Consider the following 18952-nt stretch of genomic DNA (forward strand, 5'->3'; position numbering starts at 1 on the left):
TAGAATGCTTAACACCTAAAAAGTACATAGTACATTCCTGATGAGTGATTGGATAAATGCAGTAAATGAGAATAACAGTTCAGGTAAATTATATGAAATAAATCTCTACTTAAGTTTTTCCTTAATTATTTAACTAAGATTTGTAATAATTTCTATAAAGTGGATTAGCAAAACTAAGTCTCCCATGCAAATCTCCACCTTGCTATATTCAGGAAGTTTCATTTGGAGTGACATATAGGATGAAGTCAGAATAGATGAGATTACGTGGCAGAATGGTCTGGTTTTTATGATACTCTTTCTGATATTTTTTCTGTTTTTGAAAATCAACAATAATTAAATTCTTACAAATTTCTGTTTGTCGTAATTTTTCACATATCATCCTGTTGGAAGGTTTTACATCATTCTTGCGCTTGAACTATTTGTGTGGATATAATAGGCTGGCAATTTCCAGATTACATAGCTGCTTTAGTTAGAATGAGTTGCTATTGTAGTCAACTCTGGCTTTTTCTGCTTAGCTCTTTTAGAAGTACATGTTATTATACATCTTCCATTACTATGTTCTTCTTTGCTTTATGTTTCTTCCTTCTGGAAGGATTTCAGAATGGAGATAATGATATAGTGCCACATAAAACTATCCCGTCAATTGCCAATGACATCACCTCTGTCTGTAAGACAGGAAGGAAAAGGGGATGTTGACATGGGCCATGTCTGGAACATCATAACATTCGTCCATAAACATCAAGTGTCTTCAGATCTTAAAGTGAAATTGATAATACAGCAACATTAATGTTTGGAAATGGCATTGTACCAATGGTAGGATAATACTGCCATCATAAATCTAGTTTAAAAAGCTCTGTAATCTGTTCTTTGAAGAAAGAACACATCTTTGAAGGGAAAAAAAAAAAAAACCTGACACTATTTTGGCTTTTTAAATACTTCCTGTATTTCATTACACAGTCACTAGGTCCCCTTCCAATTTTAATAATCTGTGAGTGTGTGAACCAGACTGATGCCATATTGGACAAATCTACCATGATGAGTACTTGATGACATGAAGCCTTCTTGAGGACAGTCCTCTCCTCTCTCCCCCCACTCAACACACACACATTCTTTTTGTTTAATCATACCCCTTAAGTCCATCCTTGGAGCATAATGTCCTTGGTGTGCTCTGGAGATGTGACCATGACAAGCAACTATTCTCGAACATCTTCTTCCAGGGTGTCTACCAGCACATACTCCCCAGTCTTTAGGGGTATAAAAGCAGGTCCTATGGGAGGTGAGGTTGTTGAGATCTACTGGGATTAAGGACATCTACTAGTCTTGCAGCCACATAAGACAGACTTCTGTCCATAAGTCTCCTTCCTAAACCATTTCTTGTCAAGCTGGATTTGTTGGCCTTTTTCTTCAGTCCTATGGCTCTTTCAGCTTTGGAGGTTGTTTTGGAGGTCCTTTTCACTGAACAGTGAATTTTGAAAACCTCCCTAAGATATTCCGATTTTAGTTCTTAATCTCTTGAAAAGAATTTTTCGTTCCAAAACATTTTTGTCACATGTTTAATTTTAAATACTTTGAAATATAGATTATTTAGCAAGCACAAAGTTTTCAATTATGCTACAGGAAAAGAAGCTAATCATTTCAGTTTTCTGAGATGGCATCACTTCATCTGTCAAATGCAAATTAAAAAAAAAAAAGACTATTATTCCTGTCAACAAGAAAATAACTGTTGGCAAAGATTGCGACTGCATCTGTGGCACATATTGATCGCTTGCAGGAAGGTTGGGTCTTCCTAGCACTCACTCAGCCATCACCACCTTCCCAGAAATTAGGGAAGTGGGCTTCTGGGAGTCACTCTTTTGACAAAGTTCCCCATTCTCTGCTCTGTTAGCAGAATTTGAAGGAGGCCAGCTGGTAGCCACGGTGTGTGCTTGGGATGGGGGTGGGAGGAGGAGGCATGGTGACAGAGAGAGGGGCAGGTGGTATTGGGGAGGGAAGGGACACTTTGGGGTAAACTAGGGTTGACGATTTATTATACAGTGTTCTAGCAGGCAGACCGTGCCTGCCTTTTCACATGGGAAGACCAGACAGCTCTGTGTCCTACTTTCCTCTTGTCCTGCCCTCTCAAATCTATCTTCCTCAGTGCTGCCAGAATAAACTTCCTACCAAGAAGGCTAGGTCATGCCAACTCCTTGTTTAAAGTCCTTTAGTAGTGCCCCATTGTTGCCCTAGAGCAGGAATCAGCAAACTGCGGCCAAAGGGCTAAATTTGGCCTAACACCTATTCTTGTACAGACAGTGAATTACAAATAGTTTTTCCATTTTTAACCACTTGAAAAAATTTTTAAGAATATTTCATGACTTGTGAAAATTATATGAAATTCCAATTCCAATGTGCATAATTAACATTTTATTAAGGCATGCTCACTTATTTCATATTGGCCAGGCTGCTTTTGCAGAGTTGAGTTGAAAACATATGGTTCTCTAACCTAAAGTAGCTACTAACTGGCCTTTAAAAAAAAAAAAAAAAAAAAAAAAAAGTTGAACTTTCCCTGTAAGATAAAACCCACTGCTTTCTGATTCTCACCTTAGCATCTGGGGATAACACAGAACTGCCTGGAGTATACCCCCTCTGTCTGGAGTACAATCTTGCTCTTGGCTGTACTCACCTCTAGCAGTTACTTCTACTCAGCCTTAAGATATAACTGTGCCATAAATTCTTCCAGAAAGCTTTCTGTGAGGATCCTCCCACACGTAAGGTTGGATTATTTTTGCTATTCTCATGATACTCTGTATAATCCTATCAGTGTTCTGGTCTCCTTACACTGGACCCTCCTTTAGAGCTATCAGTTCCCTGGAAACATTTTATTCACTAATATATCCCACATCAAACATTGGGTAGGGAACAATGATAAAAAATAAAGATAAATGATAAAGGATTGCGGATTGATTGATGAATGAATCCATGTCCCCTTGTCAGCAGTTTCTGGAGCTGCCAATAGAAGGGCTTTATGCGCCTCTGTCAAAAGTAGTACTTTCTCAAGAAATTACTAAGTGTCCACCGATTGGGATATACCAGTCTCCCTTCTAGGCCTTTATTCTTAAACTGCAAAGAGTCTAAAAGCCTTAGACTGCGGTGAGCCTATTTATATATGCTTTCCACTTGGGGAGGGGTTTTGAGATTGCTGTCACTTTAAATCCAATTCTAGGTATATTCATTGTGCCAAGACAGGAACACAAATGCCATTCAATGTTATTAAACTTACTGGCTGCTCACACTGATAAAATTTAATGTTTCCCTTTGTCAGAGAAATTAAAAATCAGAACAAGCATTGCCTGTTGATTTTAATTCTGATGTCTTCATGAAAGCTCTAATTTTATCACTGATTACTTCAAATAACAATAACTGAGGGAAAAGGGGAATTTAATGCCTAAAGGGAGATTTCTGAAGGTGGATGCAATGCACATGTTTTATGGAAATATTTGTGCCATAAATATCAATGTCTTCGTGGTGGTAAAAATATTTGTTTCATACTTAGGGCTAAAATTCCCACCCCACATATATATCACTTCTTTTTTTTTTTTTTTTTAATCTTGGAATGGACCAATTTTAATGTGCTTTGTTTTAAGAATACTTTTATAGCAGGGTAACAGTGAAATAAAAACGTTACAAATTCTTTTGAAACTTCCTCAGGCAAAATATATATAGAATTTGTTCATACCTCTGGACATTTTTTACATGATAGCATTTTAGACCTTAGGCAGTAAATTTTTATTTCTTTCTTAATGTCTTCTTTTTTATGCAAGATGAGAAACCCAGATACTTTGCTTATGCAAACATATTGTGGAAGAACCAGTTGAGTCTCCATTAGAAATGACTTTCAGACACCACCACTGGAGAACCGTACAGGACATGAAATCTCTGCCATCTTATTTGGTTATTTTCAAGTTCATGCTGGACATGGGGATTGGCTTAGCTGAGCATTGAAGTTTGGCTGTTCTATCACAAAACCAGGGTTCTTTTTCCTCTTATCAGCCCTCTAGTAGTTATCAACTTCAAGAAATTACAGGCATTTCGTATTGTTAATAATAGAGCTGTAGTCACTGTAGATGGAAATCAGAGAGAGATCATCCGAAATCAAGGACAAAGAGACATTTAAGTGGCATAAAGGCCCAAATAATACCAAGTTATAGGAGAATATGCAATCCTCTCCCCTCTATTTATTTTAAAAATATTATTCTTCTCCGTGTTATGTACTAGTCTGACAGAAATCTGGGATATGAATAACATGTAGATCAACAGGAACAACTACCACGTCAATCTCTTGAAATGAAGTTAGTCCTGATAGGTCAAAGATTAGCCTCAGGAGCTGCAAAGCTTCTGCTAACTTCCGTTTTGGTTTTCTATACTGCTTTGAAACGGTTGCTCCATAGAAGAGGGAGTAGGGACACTGCAATGTACCTTCCCTAGTTTAGGATGGATTTTTACCTTCCAATACATGCTGTGGTGAAGAAATATCCCTGCAGAATTCACCTATAGCTCACTTGTCTAAATAAATATTTTTTTCTAGAAAAGATGGTGCTGAAGAAAAGGCTAGAGAGAATCCTATCTCTACCTCTGAAAGTTCATAGTAATGTAGACAGGGTTCTTCAAGGGCGATTTGGGCTTAAATAAGATTTTGCCTCTGTCTACATTGTTGGAGAGGAAGACATTTTCTCTGCCTTTCCAAGTCCTTCTAGTTGCACTAAGAATCAAAATGATTCATGCCACATAGGCATGAAATTCCAAAGACAGGTAAAATGAAGTATTCTGTCATTCTGACCTTAGGAGAAGGGGTTCGGGGGTTGGGACTTTGAAAGGAAGGAATGAAATTCACAGGAAGATGAAAAAGAGTAAATATTTAGTCAATAAGTATTAACACATACTTAGGACATAGAGAAGAGTTTTAACAGATTTTATTAAATTCCTTCTTGTTTACCGCCTCTAGTTCATATTATAATGTAGTTATCTGTGGTGATCAATCTCTTCCTGGAGCTGGTCCTCTGTCTAATTTCTTTTTAGGCAGTTGAAGGGGAGGTAAAGAGCTTTTCCTGAATCTGCTGGGTTTTTATGGCTTTTAACTCAAAATAATCTTCATGCCAAAGTGACCCATCATGGGGATGGCCTGCCCTTGGTCCTTACAACATACCCCATTATAATTTATATGGTAATTTAGGGCAAACTTCACACATATTCAAATCTTCATGGTAATGCCGTCATGCTTTATAAAGCTTCTTCAAACTCTCAAGTAAGAAACATAAACTTTGAAATCCTTGAAGAGGTAAATGAAGCTTTTTCCTCTTGGGGGGAGATGGGAGTGGAGGAAAGTTCATGAAGACTGGTGACAGAAATGTCAAAGAAAAAGAAGTCACCATATAGCAAATCTTCACTATAACTTTAGAAATAAGAAAAATACCACAGCGAGATTCTTTGGAGGCATTTCCTCTTTAAGTGCCTTTTATGTAATTACTTGATTTTTATAGAGAGATTGCCAGATCCTTTCCAGAAATATAAACTGTCACATTTTATAAGGCTGTAAATAATGAAATGCCCCTTCGTGGAAAACACTGCCCGATTAAATTTCAGAAGTCACAAATCTTGTTTTCCAGAACCACTGAAGAAAGGGGAGTGGTTTGTACTAAATAGTTTTGGTAGTAAGAGAGTGGGGAAACTGACTAGTTTTGAAGCAGCTCTCTTGTGTTCTCTTTCTCCTTGCCTCAGGCTGTCTATTGGCTCTATGTGGAAATAACATTACCTACTTCTAAGTATGTTTTGAAATGTATAGTGAAATGTATAGTCTACAAAGCACTAGGAATTCCTCAGAAAAAAGGGGAGTTTTCTATGGCATTAGTATCTTAAGACAATATAGTGTTACTACTCTTAGGTCATTTTAATCTTTAAAACAGTCCTCATTTTTGAAGTATGTTACCTGTGCTGGCCCTTTAAATATATATATATATATATATATATATATATATACACACACACACACACACACACACACACATATATATATAATCAGAATGTCAAAAACAGCCATTCTATTCAGAATTTACCAGAAAAAAAAAGAAATAAAGTATGAAAAAGCTGTGCTGTATGATACCAATTGACCAGAGAGCTCACATTCCAGCTGATTAGTTTTAATATTATATAGGAAGAGCCATTTTTGGAATGACAAACATGATAGATTCTCTGAGTGAGTCCAGAGCAACTTTACAAATACAACCAACATGTTATCAGGTCATATTACATTGGCTGTGCTTGTGCTTATGACTAATTTTTAATATAATATGTGGAAAGAATTAGTAAATAATAATATTAATTTATGTTTGGATCCCAACCTTCTTAGTTTACTTATGTATTATGATCAACTTATGTCAAGTTGATCATATCTTAAGGGAAGCTTTTTATTAAAGTTTTTAAGTAACAGTTAAAATGTTAAAATTCTTTTGATGTGTCTGGAAGCTTATATTATGGAAATTAAAATTTAAAAATACGTAGTAGATAAGATTAGTAATGTAATGTACGTAATATAATTATAATAATGTAATTAATAATATAATGTATATAATAATATATGTCAACGTTTGGAGTTAGAGTATATCAAATCCAATTTCTTTGGGGTGAAAACTAATTCAAATAATATTTTATAAGGAAAAATGAAAACACTCTTTAAGTTGATTTTCAAGTTATTTTTTATTACTAATACAATTTTGATTTTCAGTATGTAGCTTTCAAATACAGTCTTTTGGGATAAACACAGTTGGAAATATCAATCTAATTAGTAGGAGAACCTAGTCAGTTTTAATAGAAAAGTGTGGACAGTGTAGATACTTCTACTTTGAATAGAAATCAAATGTGAAAATCTACTTTCTCTTAAAAAATGAATATTTCTACAGTTCCTCTCTAATTATAATAGCTAAGCCTATTTGATACAATATTTTATCCAAAGTTTCAATTCATTAGTACATATATATGCTTGAGCCCTAACAGGGTGGCCTCTTCCAATGTGAGTGATGGTGCCAGAACATAAAAGAGATATATTCAGAAATAAGTGGACTAGAATCCATGCGTTTTTCAAATTCAAGATACTAGACAAAATCTAAATCATTTTAATAGCAGACACTTCACACACATGCAGTGATGTGGTATTTAAACTCAAGATGGAGAAAAGGTGAAAAATTAGTGTCCCTATGACTGACATACTGTAATATTTTAGGGCATGCTTTTTAATCCATGGTAAAACAGGAACTCTGTCTACCTATGTGATTGCTAGTAGTAGAAAACTGTCTTAACAAATGTGGTATATATTTATAAGCAAGAGCTCTTCTAAAAATGCTGTTTTTATCATATAGATTCAAGGTTTCTTACTCATAGGAATCAGATCTCAGCATGGCAGGTCTCCCGTCTCACACATCAGCTTGCAATCTAGCTACTTCTTTTTAAGTAACCTGGAGATAAATACCCACAGTACGTTTTGTGATGATTTGACATTGGCACTTTTGCTTTGCAGAATTCTATCTGCAAAGTGTGACTTCTTGAAACATCAATTTCTAATAAGAATAGGAGATGTTCATTTCTTTGTGAGCGAAGACTGAACAACTTTCCTGCCATGTATTGCTTTTCTCTTGATGTCTACAATAAATTCAGATAGCTTCAAACAAATGATAATTTTGATCTAGCACATGAAAAAAGGGAAATGGCTGTTTTATTATAATAATATTTAAGTTTAAAATATCTGTTTTTTATTTTGAGTCCAGTGGAAGTTTTAGTGAATAATATAATGTATATTAGTTTTTGGAGTTGGAGTATATTAAATCTTAGGAGTAATGGAAATCACTTCTAGCATTTATAAAAGAAAGCAACAATATAGGATCTGATCCTGTCAGGCAGTGTTTTCTGCTAAATGACCCTTAGATTAAGACAGTGACATCTAGAATGATTCAGCCAAAATAATTAAGTTTGAAGCAAATAAGACTTTAACGTGGGGGATTCCTGAGAATTTGCTGACTAATATACCAGGCATTATTTTGTAGGATGCCATAGAAAGTCTTAGGAGTCTATAATTATATTTTATAGTTTGAGAGAATTAACAGCATATAAATTTAAGAAAATTTAGCACTATAATGTTAGAAAGTATTTATCTTTTCTTTTTAACTAAACAAATTAGTACCTGGTTGGATCCATCAATAAAAGAACTTATAATTTCTTCAAACTTTTAATCTTCTATTTCCAAGATAAGGAATCACTTAATAGACTGGAAATTTTTTTCTTTTTTAAGTTTTATTCTGTGAAAGACACCATTATAATGATAAGTTCAAGAGCTAAAAGGTCAAACAAAGCAAAATAATCACATTTAAAAATCTAACAAAGTTTTGAATACTCAAAATGTTTTTTTTTATTTTAAAATCCTCTCGATTCTTGTTTATGATGTCAAATGCTTTGAATTTCCTTGTACCGAATACTTTGTGGATCTGGCAGTAAGGAGCAGGTGTTTGATTGTCTCATGGTCGTGCTAACAAGGCATGGGTCATGAAATTGACCAAGCAGCTGTTCAGCTTCCTTTGAACATCCTAATGATGGCCTTCTAAAGAAACACTACTTGTTGCATAGGCTCCTGCGGCATGTTTTCCTTAACTAAATAAATGGTCATGACCTACAGTTGCATAATAACAGACACATCCATCTACCACTTCCTTAAATCCATTAATAGTTTTTTTCTTCACATCAACCCTCACTCCATGTAACACGTAGCACAAAACCAGTCTCCCAACAATTCCTTTTGGACCTTTAATTATACATGTAGTGACACTGATGAGCTAACCCACTCCTAAATTAATCCTATATTTATATAATGAACATCAAAACTGAATAATGCACCAAAGGCCATTCTACCAATGAGAGAATCCCAGAATATCAGGTCTGTGAAAGATATAAGAGATTAAATAATCTGATCTTCCATCTGACAAATGAGGATACCTGAACCCAGAGTCTATTCTGGTCTTGGGCTGCTGGCTTTAAATAGATTAAAAATAAATTCTCTACTCAAGTCTTTCTATTCCCCATACATTACACAATTTGCCTCAAAAGTCCTTCTGAGTTGTATAGTTATCTTACTCTTAAATATTTCTTTCTTTCTGAGAACACCCATATTTCAAATCTAAAAAAAATCCAGTTTCATTGGATTTTTGAAAATGTTTCAGAGAACTTCTGAAAATAACATCAAGGAAATCCTTTTTAAAAATAATTATCATTCAATGGCATGCTCTCATTGAAAACTTCTCCAACATTATATTCCTTGCTATTACTGCTAATGACAATTAGTACATCATATTTCATTAATTCCTTCCCGGTCTAAGACACATAGGGGAATATACACAATTTCGCTTTCATTGAGCAGTGTTTAGTTGCTTAGACTACCCCATATTAATGGAATAAATGGAATAAAGATAATAAAGATTATGAATTAGATATACCTGCCAGCACATCAAGGCAGAAAATTAACTTTTTCCTCTAAGAAATTCTCTATCATGAGCAGACTCACATGTGCAAGGAAGAGATCACTCACATGTGCATACACACACACACACACACAGACACACACACACAGACACACAAACTCAAAAAAATGACTTCTGAGAATAAGCCAAGACCAAAAGTGCATCTAAATCTACTGGAAAAGTGAAAAGTCCTACAAAGGAACATTTAAAAACTACTATTACAGATGACACATGATAGTTCTTCTAAGCTTCATGTTTAGCGTCTCCATCCCCTTGGGTGTGGGTTGTAGTTGTAATCAGCTATTGAAAGACAGTAATCTGACCTAGTTTCCATGGACATTATTTCAGAATCATTTCTGGAAGGCTGCCTATAATATGCATATGAGACCTGTGAACCATATTGGGAGTTGGTGGGCATATTATTATCAGGTAAGGATGCAACATTATACTCTTGCCTTGCGAATGAGCCCATACTGGCCTTCTGGGCTTGAGGAACACAGGACAGTCTCTTATTCCAATCATCTGATGGCCCTGGAAGCACCTTCCTCCGAGCTGCTGAGACCACATTTGCCACAATGGATTCTTGGATGTTTCTGGGCTTAAAGGCATCATCCACTAGACCAAGAGGAGACTTTGCTGCTGCTTCCCAAGGAGTTAGTCTCTTGTTTGCTTTCTCTAGCCCATCAGTTGGTTTGCTAGAGTAGCTATAAGCAGGCTGGTATATCCAAGGAGATGTTGTGGAGATGGTGGGTGGGACTGGTCTTCCAGGAAGAGAAAGGGAGTGTCCAATCTCCTAGAAACAATGAAAATGTTAGTATGTCTCATTCATTTTTGTTTGTACTGATTGACTATTATTCCAAAGTAATCTTGGGAACATCATTAGCCTGTAAAAATCAAATCTCCAAAATGCTTAGTCCTAAAGCCAAGATAGGCTGCTTCTGTCTGGTGTATTATTATCTCTGGTCTGGGACTTGGTCTTCACTTAGGACTTCATTGTTGCTCTCCATCTCTAAACTCATAGCTCCAATCACTACCATCTCTCTTAGGCACAACCACCACCACATGGACTCTGTTATTACTGGGAGCCACCCTTACTTATCTGCCCTCAACATATTCATATCAACACACACAGCCCACCCTTATTCAGGTCCTGTTTTCCTGGTACAAAATAAACAAAACATATTGACTACCCCAGAAACAGGCCATGAACTACTGGGCATTTTACTTTTCCCAAGTGACTTTCAATCTGTTATCTTACTTTGGTCCACCAAATACAGGAAAAACAAAAACAAAAACAAAATCCCAAGAGCTACTTAGTTGTATTTAACATTGCTGATCTAATGGAGTGGATGGTCTTTTTCTTTTCAAAATCTATTAATACAGTGCTGAAGATTATGTGTATCTTTATTACCTATGCATGGGAGATTGCCCATATCTCAAAGAAACATTCTTGCCACTTGTTTCATTTGCATTTTGCTTCCTTTTATGCATATTATATCCCTTATTTCTTTGAGAGTTTGTGTCCCTGCAACATCCCCTTGTGTATGTTAAATATTTGGTTTGTCAGTATGAAGAAATATAATTTATAGGAAACTCTTGTATTCTCTCTTCTTTTGCCTCTTCTGTATTTCTAGGAACCCTGAAGACTAGTTATCTACTTGACTTCCTCACACATTTCCTTCTGCATGAAACCTCTTAGACAAACTTCTGGCAAAAAGTGGCAAATGTACACCTACGGGAAATGAGTCAACGTTGAAAGTATTATATAACATTGTGTGTTTCTGTAACAAAAAGCACTGCCACGCTTAAAAATGCATCCAGATTTCATAAATGGCTTCAACAGCTTTTCTTTCTTAACCAGTTCTTAAATTTTAAGTGAACACCAACATCTGGATTTGACAAACTGTCTTAGATTCAAAAGGTTTGCTTTTTTTTCCCCATTAGACACACAAAGAAGGTAGATGGTTCATTCTTGGCTTGCATATCAAGAATAAGGAGGTTAATATAATGAATCTGGCCTCTCTCTTTTTTACCATTAAAATTTCAGTAATAATGGTTGAATCCTAACAAAAACTTGTTTTCATTAATCTCTTTATCCTAATCTAGATCTAATAATAGTTCTCTGGAGTATATAATCAGGGAGGGGGAACAAAGCCATTTTTTAGTCACCATCTTGGATTCGATTTTCATTTCACATTATTTATGCATTGGTTTCATTCATTTAACAAAAATTTTGTTGAACACCTAATATTTTCCAGGCACATTCATCTATGAGTCTGGAAATACCAGGATGATTTAAATGGAGTCCTTGCCCTCAGGAAACATACAACAAAGTACTGTTTTTAGCTTTGCCGTGGCAAGGTAGTCAATCATGGAAGGTCACTTTAGAGAAGAGACTCTTTACCTATCTTGACAGGATCAATAGAGAATTTTCTAAACTGTGAGAAGTATTACCATTCAATATGATAAAGAAATATTTAGCTCTGGTCTCCCATGGTATATGTCTATGTCTCCCTTTTGTCCTTACTAATGGAAGAAAGAGAACACGTTGGTCTATAGAGTCTGTGAAGTTTTCAAATTCCAGTGATACCTGCTTTTTGTGATCTTTGATCAGATATAACACCTCATGGACCTGTTTTAGTCAGGTCTTTAAAACAATAGAGACTTGAAAGGATGTTAATAAAGGGATCTAAGACTCTATAGAAATCTAGGAGGTGATCCTGAATATACATATAGGTGACCAACATCACTGGCTAATGAGTACAAAAGGAAATAATTATCAATATATGTGGAATAATTATGTACAAATGGACACATACATTTCAGTGATAGGACATCCAAAACACTGGATAAAAGTGAAAATTTTATTGTCCATTTTTTCTCTCACCTTCTTACCTTGAAGATCTTCAGAAGAATGGAAACTTAACAGAAATCAGTTCAAAAACATTGTTGAATGATATTCTAATAACAAAGAGATCAGAGATTTTTTTTTCAGCTAAGGCATAAATGTTCATCAGTTGAACATGTGAGCAAAAAGTAGAACTCTGAGGTATGATACTGAAAGAGTTAAGTCAAGGCTTTCTGAGGAAAAATTTTAAGTAGCGTTGAAATTAAAAAAAAAAAAAATCTCCTGTAGAAGACACATATGCCAAATATAGTGAAGGTCCTGAAGGAAGAGTACAATTACCTCAATGAGAAAAATGACTATTGCTTTTCTACATATTCCTCAGACTGACAAACATGCCTTCATAGTCCTTTAAGCCAACAATAGCACATAACTCACAAATTGTCACAGAGACACAGAGGTGGCATAAACAGTTCTTTAGGTACATTGTTGTTTCTCTTTGTGCCTAAAATATTGCAGTCCTCTGGTCCCTGCCTGCATGCAAACCCCTAATTTTAACATATTTCCCCAAAGCAATTTTCACATCTTGTTCCTTGGTACAATTTCCTCCTGCTCTCTGTCCCAAGGCTCATGCTGTTCTCTGCTTGCCTGGCTAAAGGAAGCCATATGATATACCCTGAGCCAGAAATGGCCAAAGGGACCTGAAAATAACAGAGGTGTTTCTTCTATTCTGGAGTTTGAATGTCTGATGGTAGAATCCTAGCATAACATGGGTTAGATCTTTGGTTGTTGTTTCCACCATGGGTTGTATTATTATCTGAAGAACTTAAAATTTTTGATATGCAAGCACTTAACAGTACCTAATATGTTCCATGAGCATTATGTCTGCTGTATCACCAAACGGCTTCTTTGTTTTTGTCTCCTGCCACCCCCCCCTTTTTTTTTTTAATTAAAGACGTTTTTCCACTGTCACTAGGTGAAAATTTAGCAGGCACTGTGGCGTTCTGCTTTCTTTTAGGAATAGTCCTGTGGTCGCGTTAGGTTACCCAAACTAGTTTATTTCAAAATAGAATATTCCATCCCTTGCAGTAACAAACTCCAATCTCAATTTCGAGTTAAATCTCTTCCTGTTTCAGAAAGACCTCCTTCCTTCAGGGAAGGCTTTGTGGTTGGCTTCTCCATGCTTTTTTCCCTCTCCTCCCCCAGCTTACTAACTGGGACTTCTTGCTCCCTGGGCTTAGAGTACAAGGATGGAGAAGAGAAAAAGAGCAGAAGAGAAATTTTACTTGATTTGATAACATCATGACCTGGCTTTCCACTCTCAGAGCCAGGTAGGTCCAGATGAGGAAACTTTCATGGGATCTTTGAAGATTCTTATCAGTGGGGACATTTTGCTTGTAGTCCTCAATTCATGCCAACTCATCCCTATGTTGGCTGATAACTTGTGACTCATTCTGCATCCCCTAGGAAGCTGACGCTACAAGGGTCCATTTGAAGAGGACCCAAGACAACCCTATCCAGCTTTCCTTCACTCCTGGCCTGCTGTGGTCCATGGGGGAGCACACATCATTTGCCTTTGGAGGTATAGCAGCAGATTTCCTGGTTCTTTGCCAAAACAAATTTTCAGTTCATCCCTCACTTTCCAGATTTCTTGGGAGGGTGTCAGACCCCAATACACTCTGTCCTCCTGTCTGTCCTCATGCAGGTATCTCATCTCAACTCTGTAAGAAGCCACTATGAAATTCTTCTCTCAAAGGGGTGGAGACCCCTTCACCTCCACCTACTCCAAACATACACCCTGTGGTTTATGGCAGCCAGAAGTCTTCCTCATGAAATCTTCTCTCCTTGCCATACTCTGATCCCTTATAATAACCTAGACCTGACTGGGTGGTTCCAGAACTGTGGGAGTGGCTTCCTGTCGTGTTCTTTGTAGAGTTTATAGTTTAGTCTCAAATCAGACTTTAGAGTGCAGCATCTCTGTATATGAGGGCCTTGGGGGAACTTTTGCTTTAATATCCTATTATATCACATTATCATTTTCAATAGACCACAAAAGTCCTTCTCTCATTTTCTTTTAAAAATGAAATTTAGGCTAAAAATAGAATGAAAAAATTTTTCTAATTAATTCCAAGAAATTCAAATAGTCTTATGAGTTGAAACCTTATACCTCACTCAGACCTTGCTCTGGAGCAGGGGACTTACTTGTTTTCATGGCATCTTGGTCAATCCTTAGGCTTTAACTGTTGAGAACTTCCTCCTTATAGTGAACCAAATTTTGCCTCCCATAACTTTACCCCAGTGATCTTAAAAGCGTAAAATACATCTGCTTCTACTCCTATACAGTCTTTTCTTCACATATTTCCAGTTGCTTCCACCCTCTTTGGACTCCTTCACTATCCTGTAGCCATCCCTCATTTTCAAACTAAGGAGAAATAACATCTATGGTGGTCATTCTCTCAAGTGTTTTGCATCCTTCTTCCTCCCGTTAGGTAAGGTGAATTCAGATATAATATCTTTATCTTCTTAAGTAGATTTAGATACATAAACACAAACACCAAAGGCAAACCAATGAAGACATCATTTAAACTGACTGAGGGGCCTTGTCATCTGGCAGATGGCACCGTGGACATTGCATGTAGAACATTCAAACTGTGTTTATTTAGAGTAGTAGGTCCTTTAAGTGTTCAACACATGAAAGAACATGCTAATCTTTAGCCAGTCCAATATAATGCATGCAGCAAAAACTGCAGATACCCACTGAATTCAAGAATTATATATATATATTCCCACCAAAGGCTAAACACAAAGGAGGCATTTTCCTACCTCTGCCTTTAATGGTAGCCAATATTAACAGCTCACACTCTGTGTCAATAGGTGTCTACTAACTGGCTTACATAGAGTATTTCATAGAATCCTCAAAACAACCCCATGAAGTAGGAGCTATTATTATCCCTAGTTTCAGGGACAAGGACAAGGACAGTGAGACTTAAAGAAGGTAAGTAACTTCCCCAAGGGTAGAAAGCTAGTACATGTTGGAGTGGGGAAGTTGGACACACATAGTTTTCATTCCAGAGATCTTAATCAAATGTTAGACTATACTTGCAATGAAATTGTTTTGAGAAAACTTCTTTTTTTATAAAAATGCAAATCCAAGCAAGCTAAATGAAATGAAATCTTAGAAATTTTGGAAAGAATTATTTAAATTGTGATTGGGTTTGGATGAATTAATGCTGCCATCTTCCATTTGTCACAAGAACAAGCAAGTGCCAGGATACAGGGAATACATCACACTTAGACACATTCCCTTTATGTGAAAGTGAGACACACAAGGGGCTCTACACTCAAGTCACCTACAAAGCTCAGAGTTGCTGAGGGCCGTTCTTAGTGTAACATAACCAACTTCTCATGTCAATTAAATGTTGATTTATCCACATAAAGCAGTTAATGAAGCAGTTTAGTTAGCTTCCTTATCAAACTGTCTAGTGATCAATTTAACTGGCAGGAAACATTTAACATTTAAAAGAGAAATATTGGTGTCTGGGTGGCTCAGTTTTGGTTAAGTGTCCAACTTCAGCTCAGGTCATGATCTCACAGTTCTTGGGTTCAAGCCCTACATCAGGCTCTGTGCTGGAGCCTGCTTTGGATTCTGTGTGTCTCTCTCTCTGCCCCTTCTCCTCTCTGCTCCCACTCTGTCTCTCTCTCAAAAATAAATAAACATGAAATTTTTTTTTAAATAAATAAAAAAGAAGTGTAGTCTGAGGTTTACTTAGGACAATGAAGTGAATTCCAAACCAATGCAACTGAATTATTTTGCCCTAGAAGCCAAAGAAGTTTAATATGATATATTTTGAAGTTCAAATTATTTCATACTATAAACCCTGAAAGCCAAAAAATTCTCTTGACTGAATTCCTGCTTAAATATTCATAGCGAAAGTGTCTCCAACTGACAAATGTTATTTCAACTCCTTCAACAACTTTCTTAAACACATGATCAGTAAATATTCATCACAAACATATCCTTTATCATAAGCAAACGCCAACAGAGGCAAACAGAAATAAATGACAGTTCATTTGCCTTTTAAATCATTCGTAAGAATTTCTCTGCTTCAGATTCTGTGTCTCCCCTTTCTCACTGCCCCTCCCTGCTTGGTTAAGCGACCAACTAAAGCTCAGGTCATGATCTCACAGCTTGTGAGTTTGAGCCCTGCATCGGGCTCTGTGCTGACAGCTCAGAGCCTGGAGCCTGCTTTGGATTCTGTGTCTCCCTCTCTCTCTCCCTCTCCCCCCACTCCCCGATCATTCTCTCTCTCTCTCTCTCTCTCTCTCTCTCTCAAAAATAAGAAAACATTAAACAAATTTTTTAAATTACAATCATTCATAAGAATTTCTAAAAAGCTGAGGACTATCAAGAGGCACATGAATGGAAGAAAGCACCAGGAATTCTCCAGCTTCCCGTTCGTGAACGTCAAAATCTTGGAAGTCATTATTGACATTTCCCTCTTCTCTTACACTCCACACCTGATCTGTCAGTGCTGACTTTAAAATACATCCAGTCTGCAACCATTTCTCATGCCTCCAGTGGCACCATCCTAGGCTGAAGCATCATAATCTTGCCTGGATTGTTGCTATGGTCTCCTAATTGGTTTCCCTGGTTCCAGCCAAAATTATCCTGTTAAAACCTAAGCCAGATTATGTCACTTAGTCCTCTGTTTAAAATCCTCTCATGGCTTCTCATTTCAAAAAGGAAAATCAAAGTCCTCTCCTTGACCCACAAGACCCTGTAAAGTCTGCTGGCCCCACCCCTCCTCACGTCTCTGATTTCATCTCCTCCTGCTCTCTCCCTCTCACTTGGATCTAGCCACATGGGCCTCTGCTATTTTTTTTTAACACACCAAACACACTCCTGGCTCAGGACCTTTACATTTGCTTGGTACACAGCCTGGAACATAGTACTTCAGACATCAGTATGACTTCTGTTTCATTTCCTTCAGGCCTTACTCAAATATCATTGGATCACTGTTTGGCTATTGTCTGTCTGCCTGTCTGTCTCTCTCTTTCAAAATTCCCTACCCCCTTCCCTGTTTTATTTCTCCCTTTTGACTTATGCTTATTTAACATAATAAATGCTTTATTTAATCATTTTGTGTATGTGCTTCCTCCCACTAGAATGTAAGAGCTATTGTTTTATTCTGTTTTATTCATTTAGACATCCCTAGACCTAAAACAGTGCCTGGCAAGTAGATGTTTAGTAAGTATTTGTTGAACGAATGAAGTTTCTGTATCAGACTGCTAAATCCAAGAAACTTGGTTAGTTTCACAAAAATTCTAGGTCATGCCCAAGATGTAGCCCTTTCACATCAGTTACATGTGGTGATGGACTCACACACATAGACTCATCCCCACCACCCTCACTACACACACACCAATATGCACACCAAGCCATGTTTGTCAAAACAAATAGGATTGATCAATATTTACAAACATTGATTTTTCCAAACAGGTAGAAGATTTTAACATGCAAGTAAAATCATTTGCATTTAGGTCAGTGCAAATGTGAGGGGTTTTAAGCTGTTCTGACTCCCCAGATGAGGAAAGTCATAGAATTTTATGCATGAATCCCAAAGAGAGTGTAAAATACATTTACAGGATTTAAAAGGTAAGACCTAAGAAGAAAAAGATAATGGACATTGGGATTAGTTAGAATTGTAGAAGAGAAAGCTTAAAGTTGATTTACCATTTATCATGAGACTGCAAGCAGGTGTAGAAAACGGCACTTTCTACTAACTAATCTCTCAGGGGCACGTCTAGCTTTCAGGAGTCTTGGATTAACTTTCCTGATAGGGAAGCAGGTTAACAGGAGAGATATTTTTCCATAAAGATGTAGAATTCCTATATCTAGAGATCTTTAAATGTAGGATAAATGCTCCTTTGAGATGATTTACAAATAGTCAACCTCGACATCAAGGGATAAGGAGAATATTAAGGTCATTTTTCTTCTACTCTCTTAATTAAATAGTCTGTAACTCATATTCCCTGAAACCTGCTTTTCTAAAGAGGATCTTAAATTTTCTTCACCAGTGGAGTTTTTGGAAATTCTGTTGTAGCACTCTCTTATCTAAAAAATGGAGGAGAGTGCCTGTATCTTTAGACAAAAATAGGCAGCATTATGTTTCTCATCAAGAATATTGCAGGGGTTGGGGCACTATTTAGCTTCTGACTTTGGCTCAGGTCATGGTTCATGAGTTCGAGCCCTGCATTGGGCTTGCTGCCGTTAGCTCAGAGTCCACTTTGGATCCTCTGTCCCTCTCTCTCTCTCTGCCCCTCCCCTGCTTGCTTTCTCTCTCTCTCAAAAAATAAATAAAACACTAAAAAAAAAAAAAAATAGAATAGTGGAGGGGCACCTGAGTGGCTCAGTTGGTTAAGCAGCTGACTCTTGATTTCGGCTCAGGTCATGATCTCACAGTTCTTGAGTTTGAGCCCCACATTGGGCTCTGCAGTAACAGCATGGAGCGTGCTTGGGATTCTCTCCCTGCCTCTCTCTCTCTGCCCCTCACCCCACTGGTATAGGCTTTCT

The 18952-nt window shown here is 36.9% G+C and overlaps 1 protein-coding gene across 5 annotated transcripts in view; it reads right to left on the reverse strand.

The window, feature by feature from the left end:
* Window positions 1-6710: 6710 nt before the first annotated feature.
* The window catches only part of SYNPO2 (synaptopodin 2), a 207678-nt gene continuing 195436 nt past the window's right edge, over window positions 6711-18952 (reverse strand). For all 5 annotated transcript variants that reach the window (XM_042935626.1, XM_042935625.1, XM_042935627.1 and 2 more), the window contains one exon: window positions 6711-10326. In XM_042935626.1, the coding sequence (XP_042791560.1) occupies window positions 9790-10326 (537 nt within the window). In that variant the 3' untranslated portion in view covers window positions 6711-9789. The remainder of the gene's footprint in view (window positions 10327-18952) is intronic.

This window comes from Panthera leo, chromosome B1 (assembly GCF_018350215.1).
Source record: "Panthera leo isolate Ple1 chromosome B1, P.leo_Ple1_pat1.1, whole genome shotgun sequence".
Lineage (NCBI taxonomy): Eukaryota > Metazoa > Chordata > Mammalia > Carnivora > Felidae > Panthera > Panthera leo.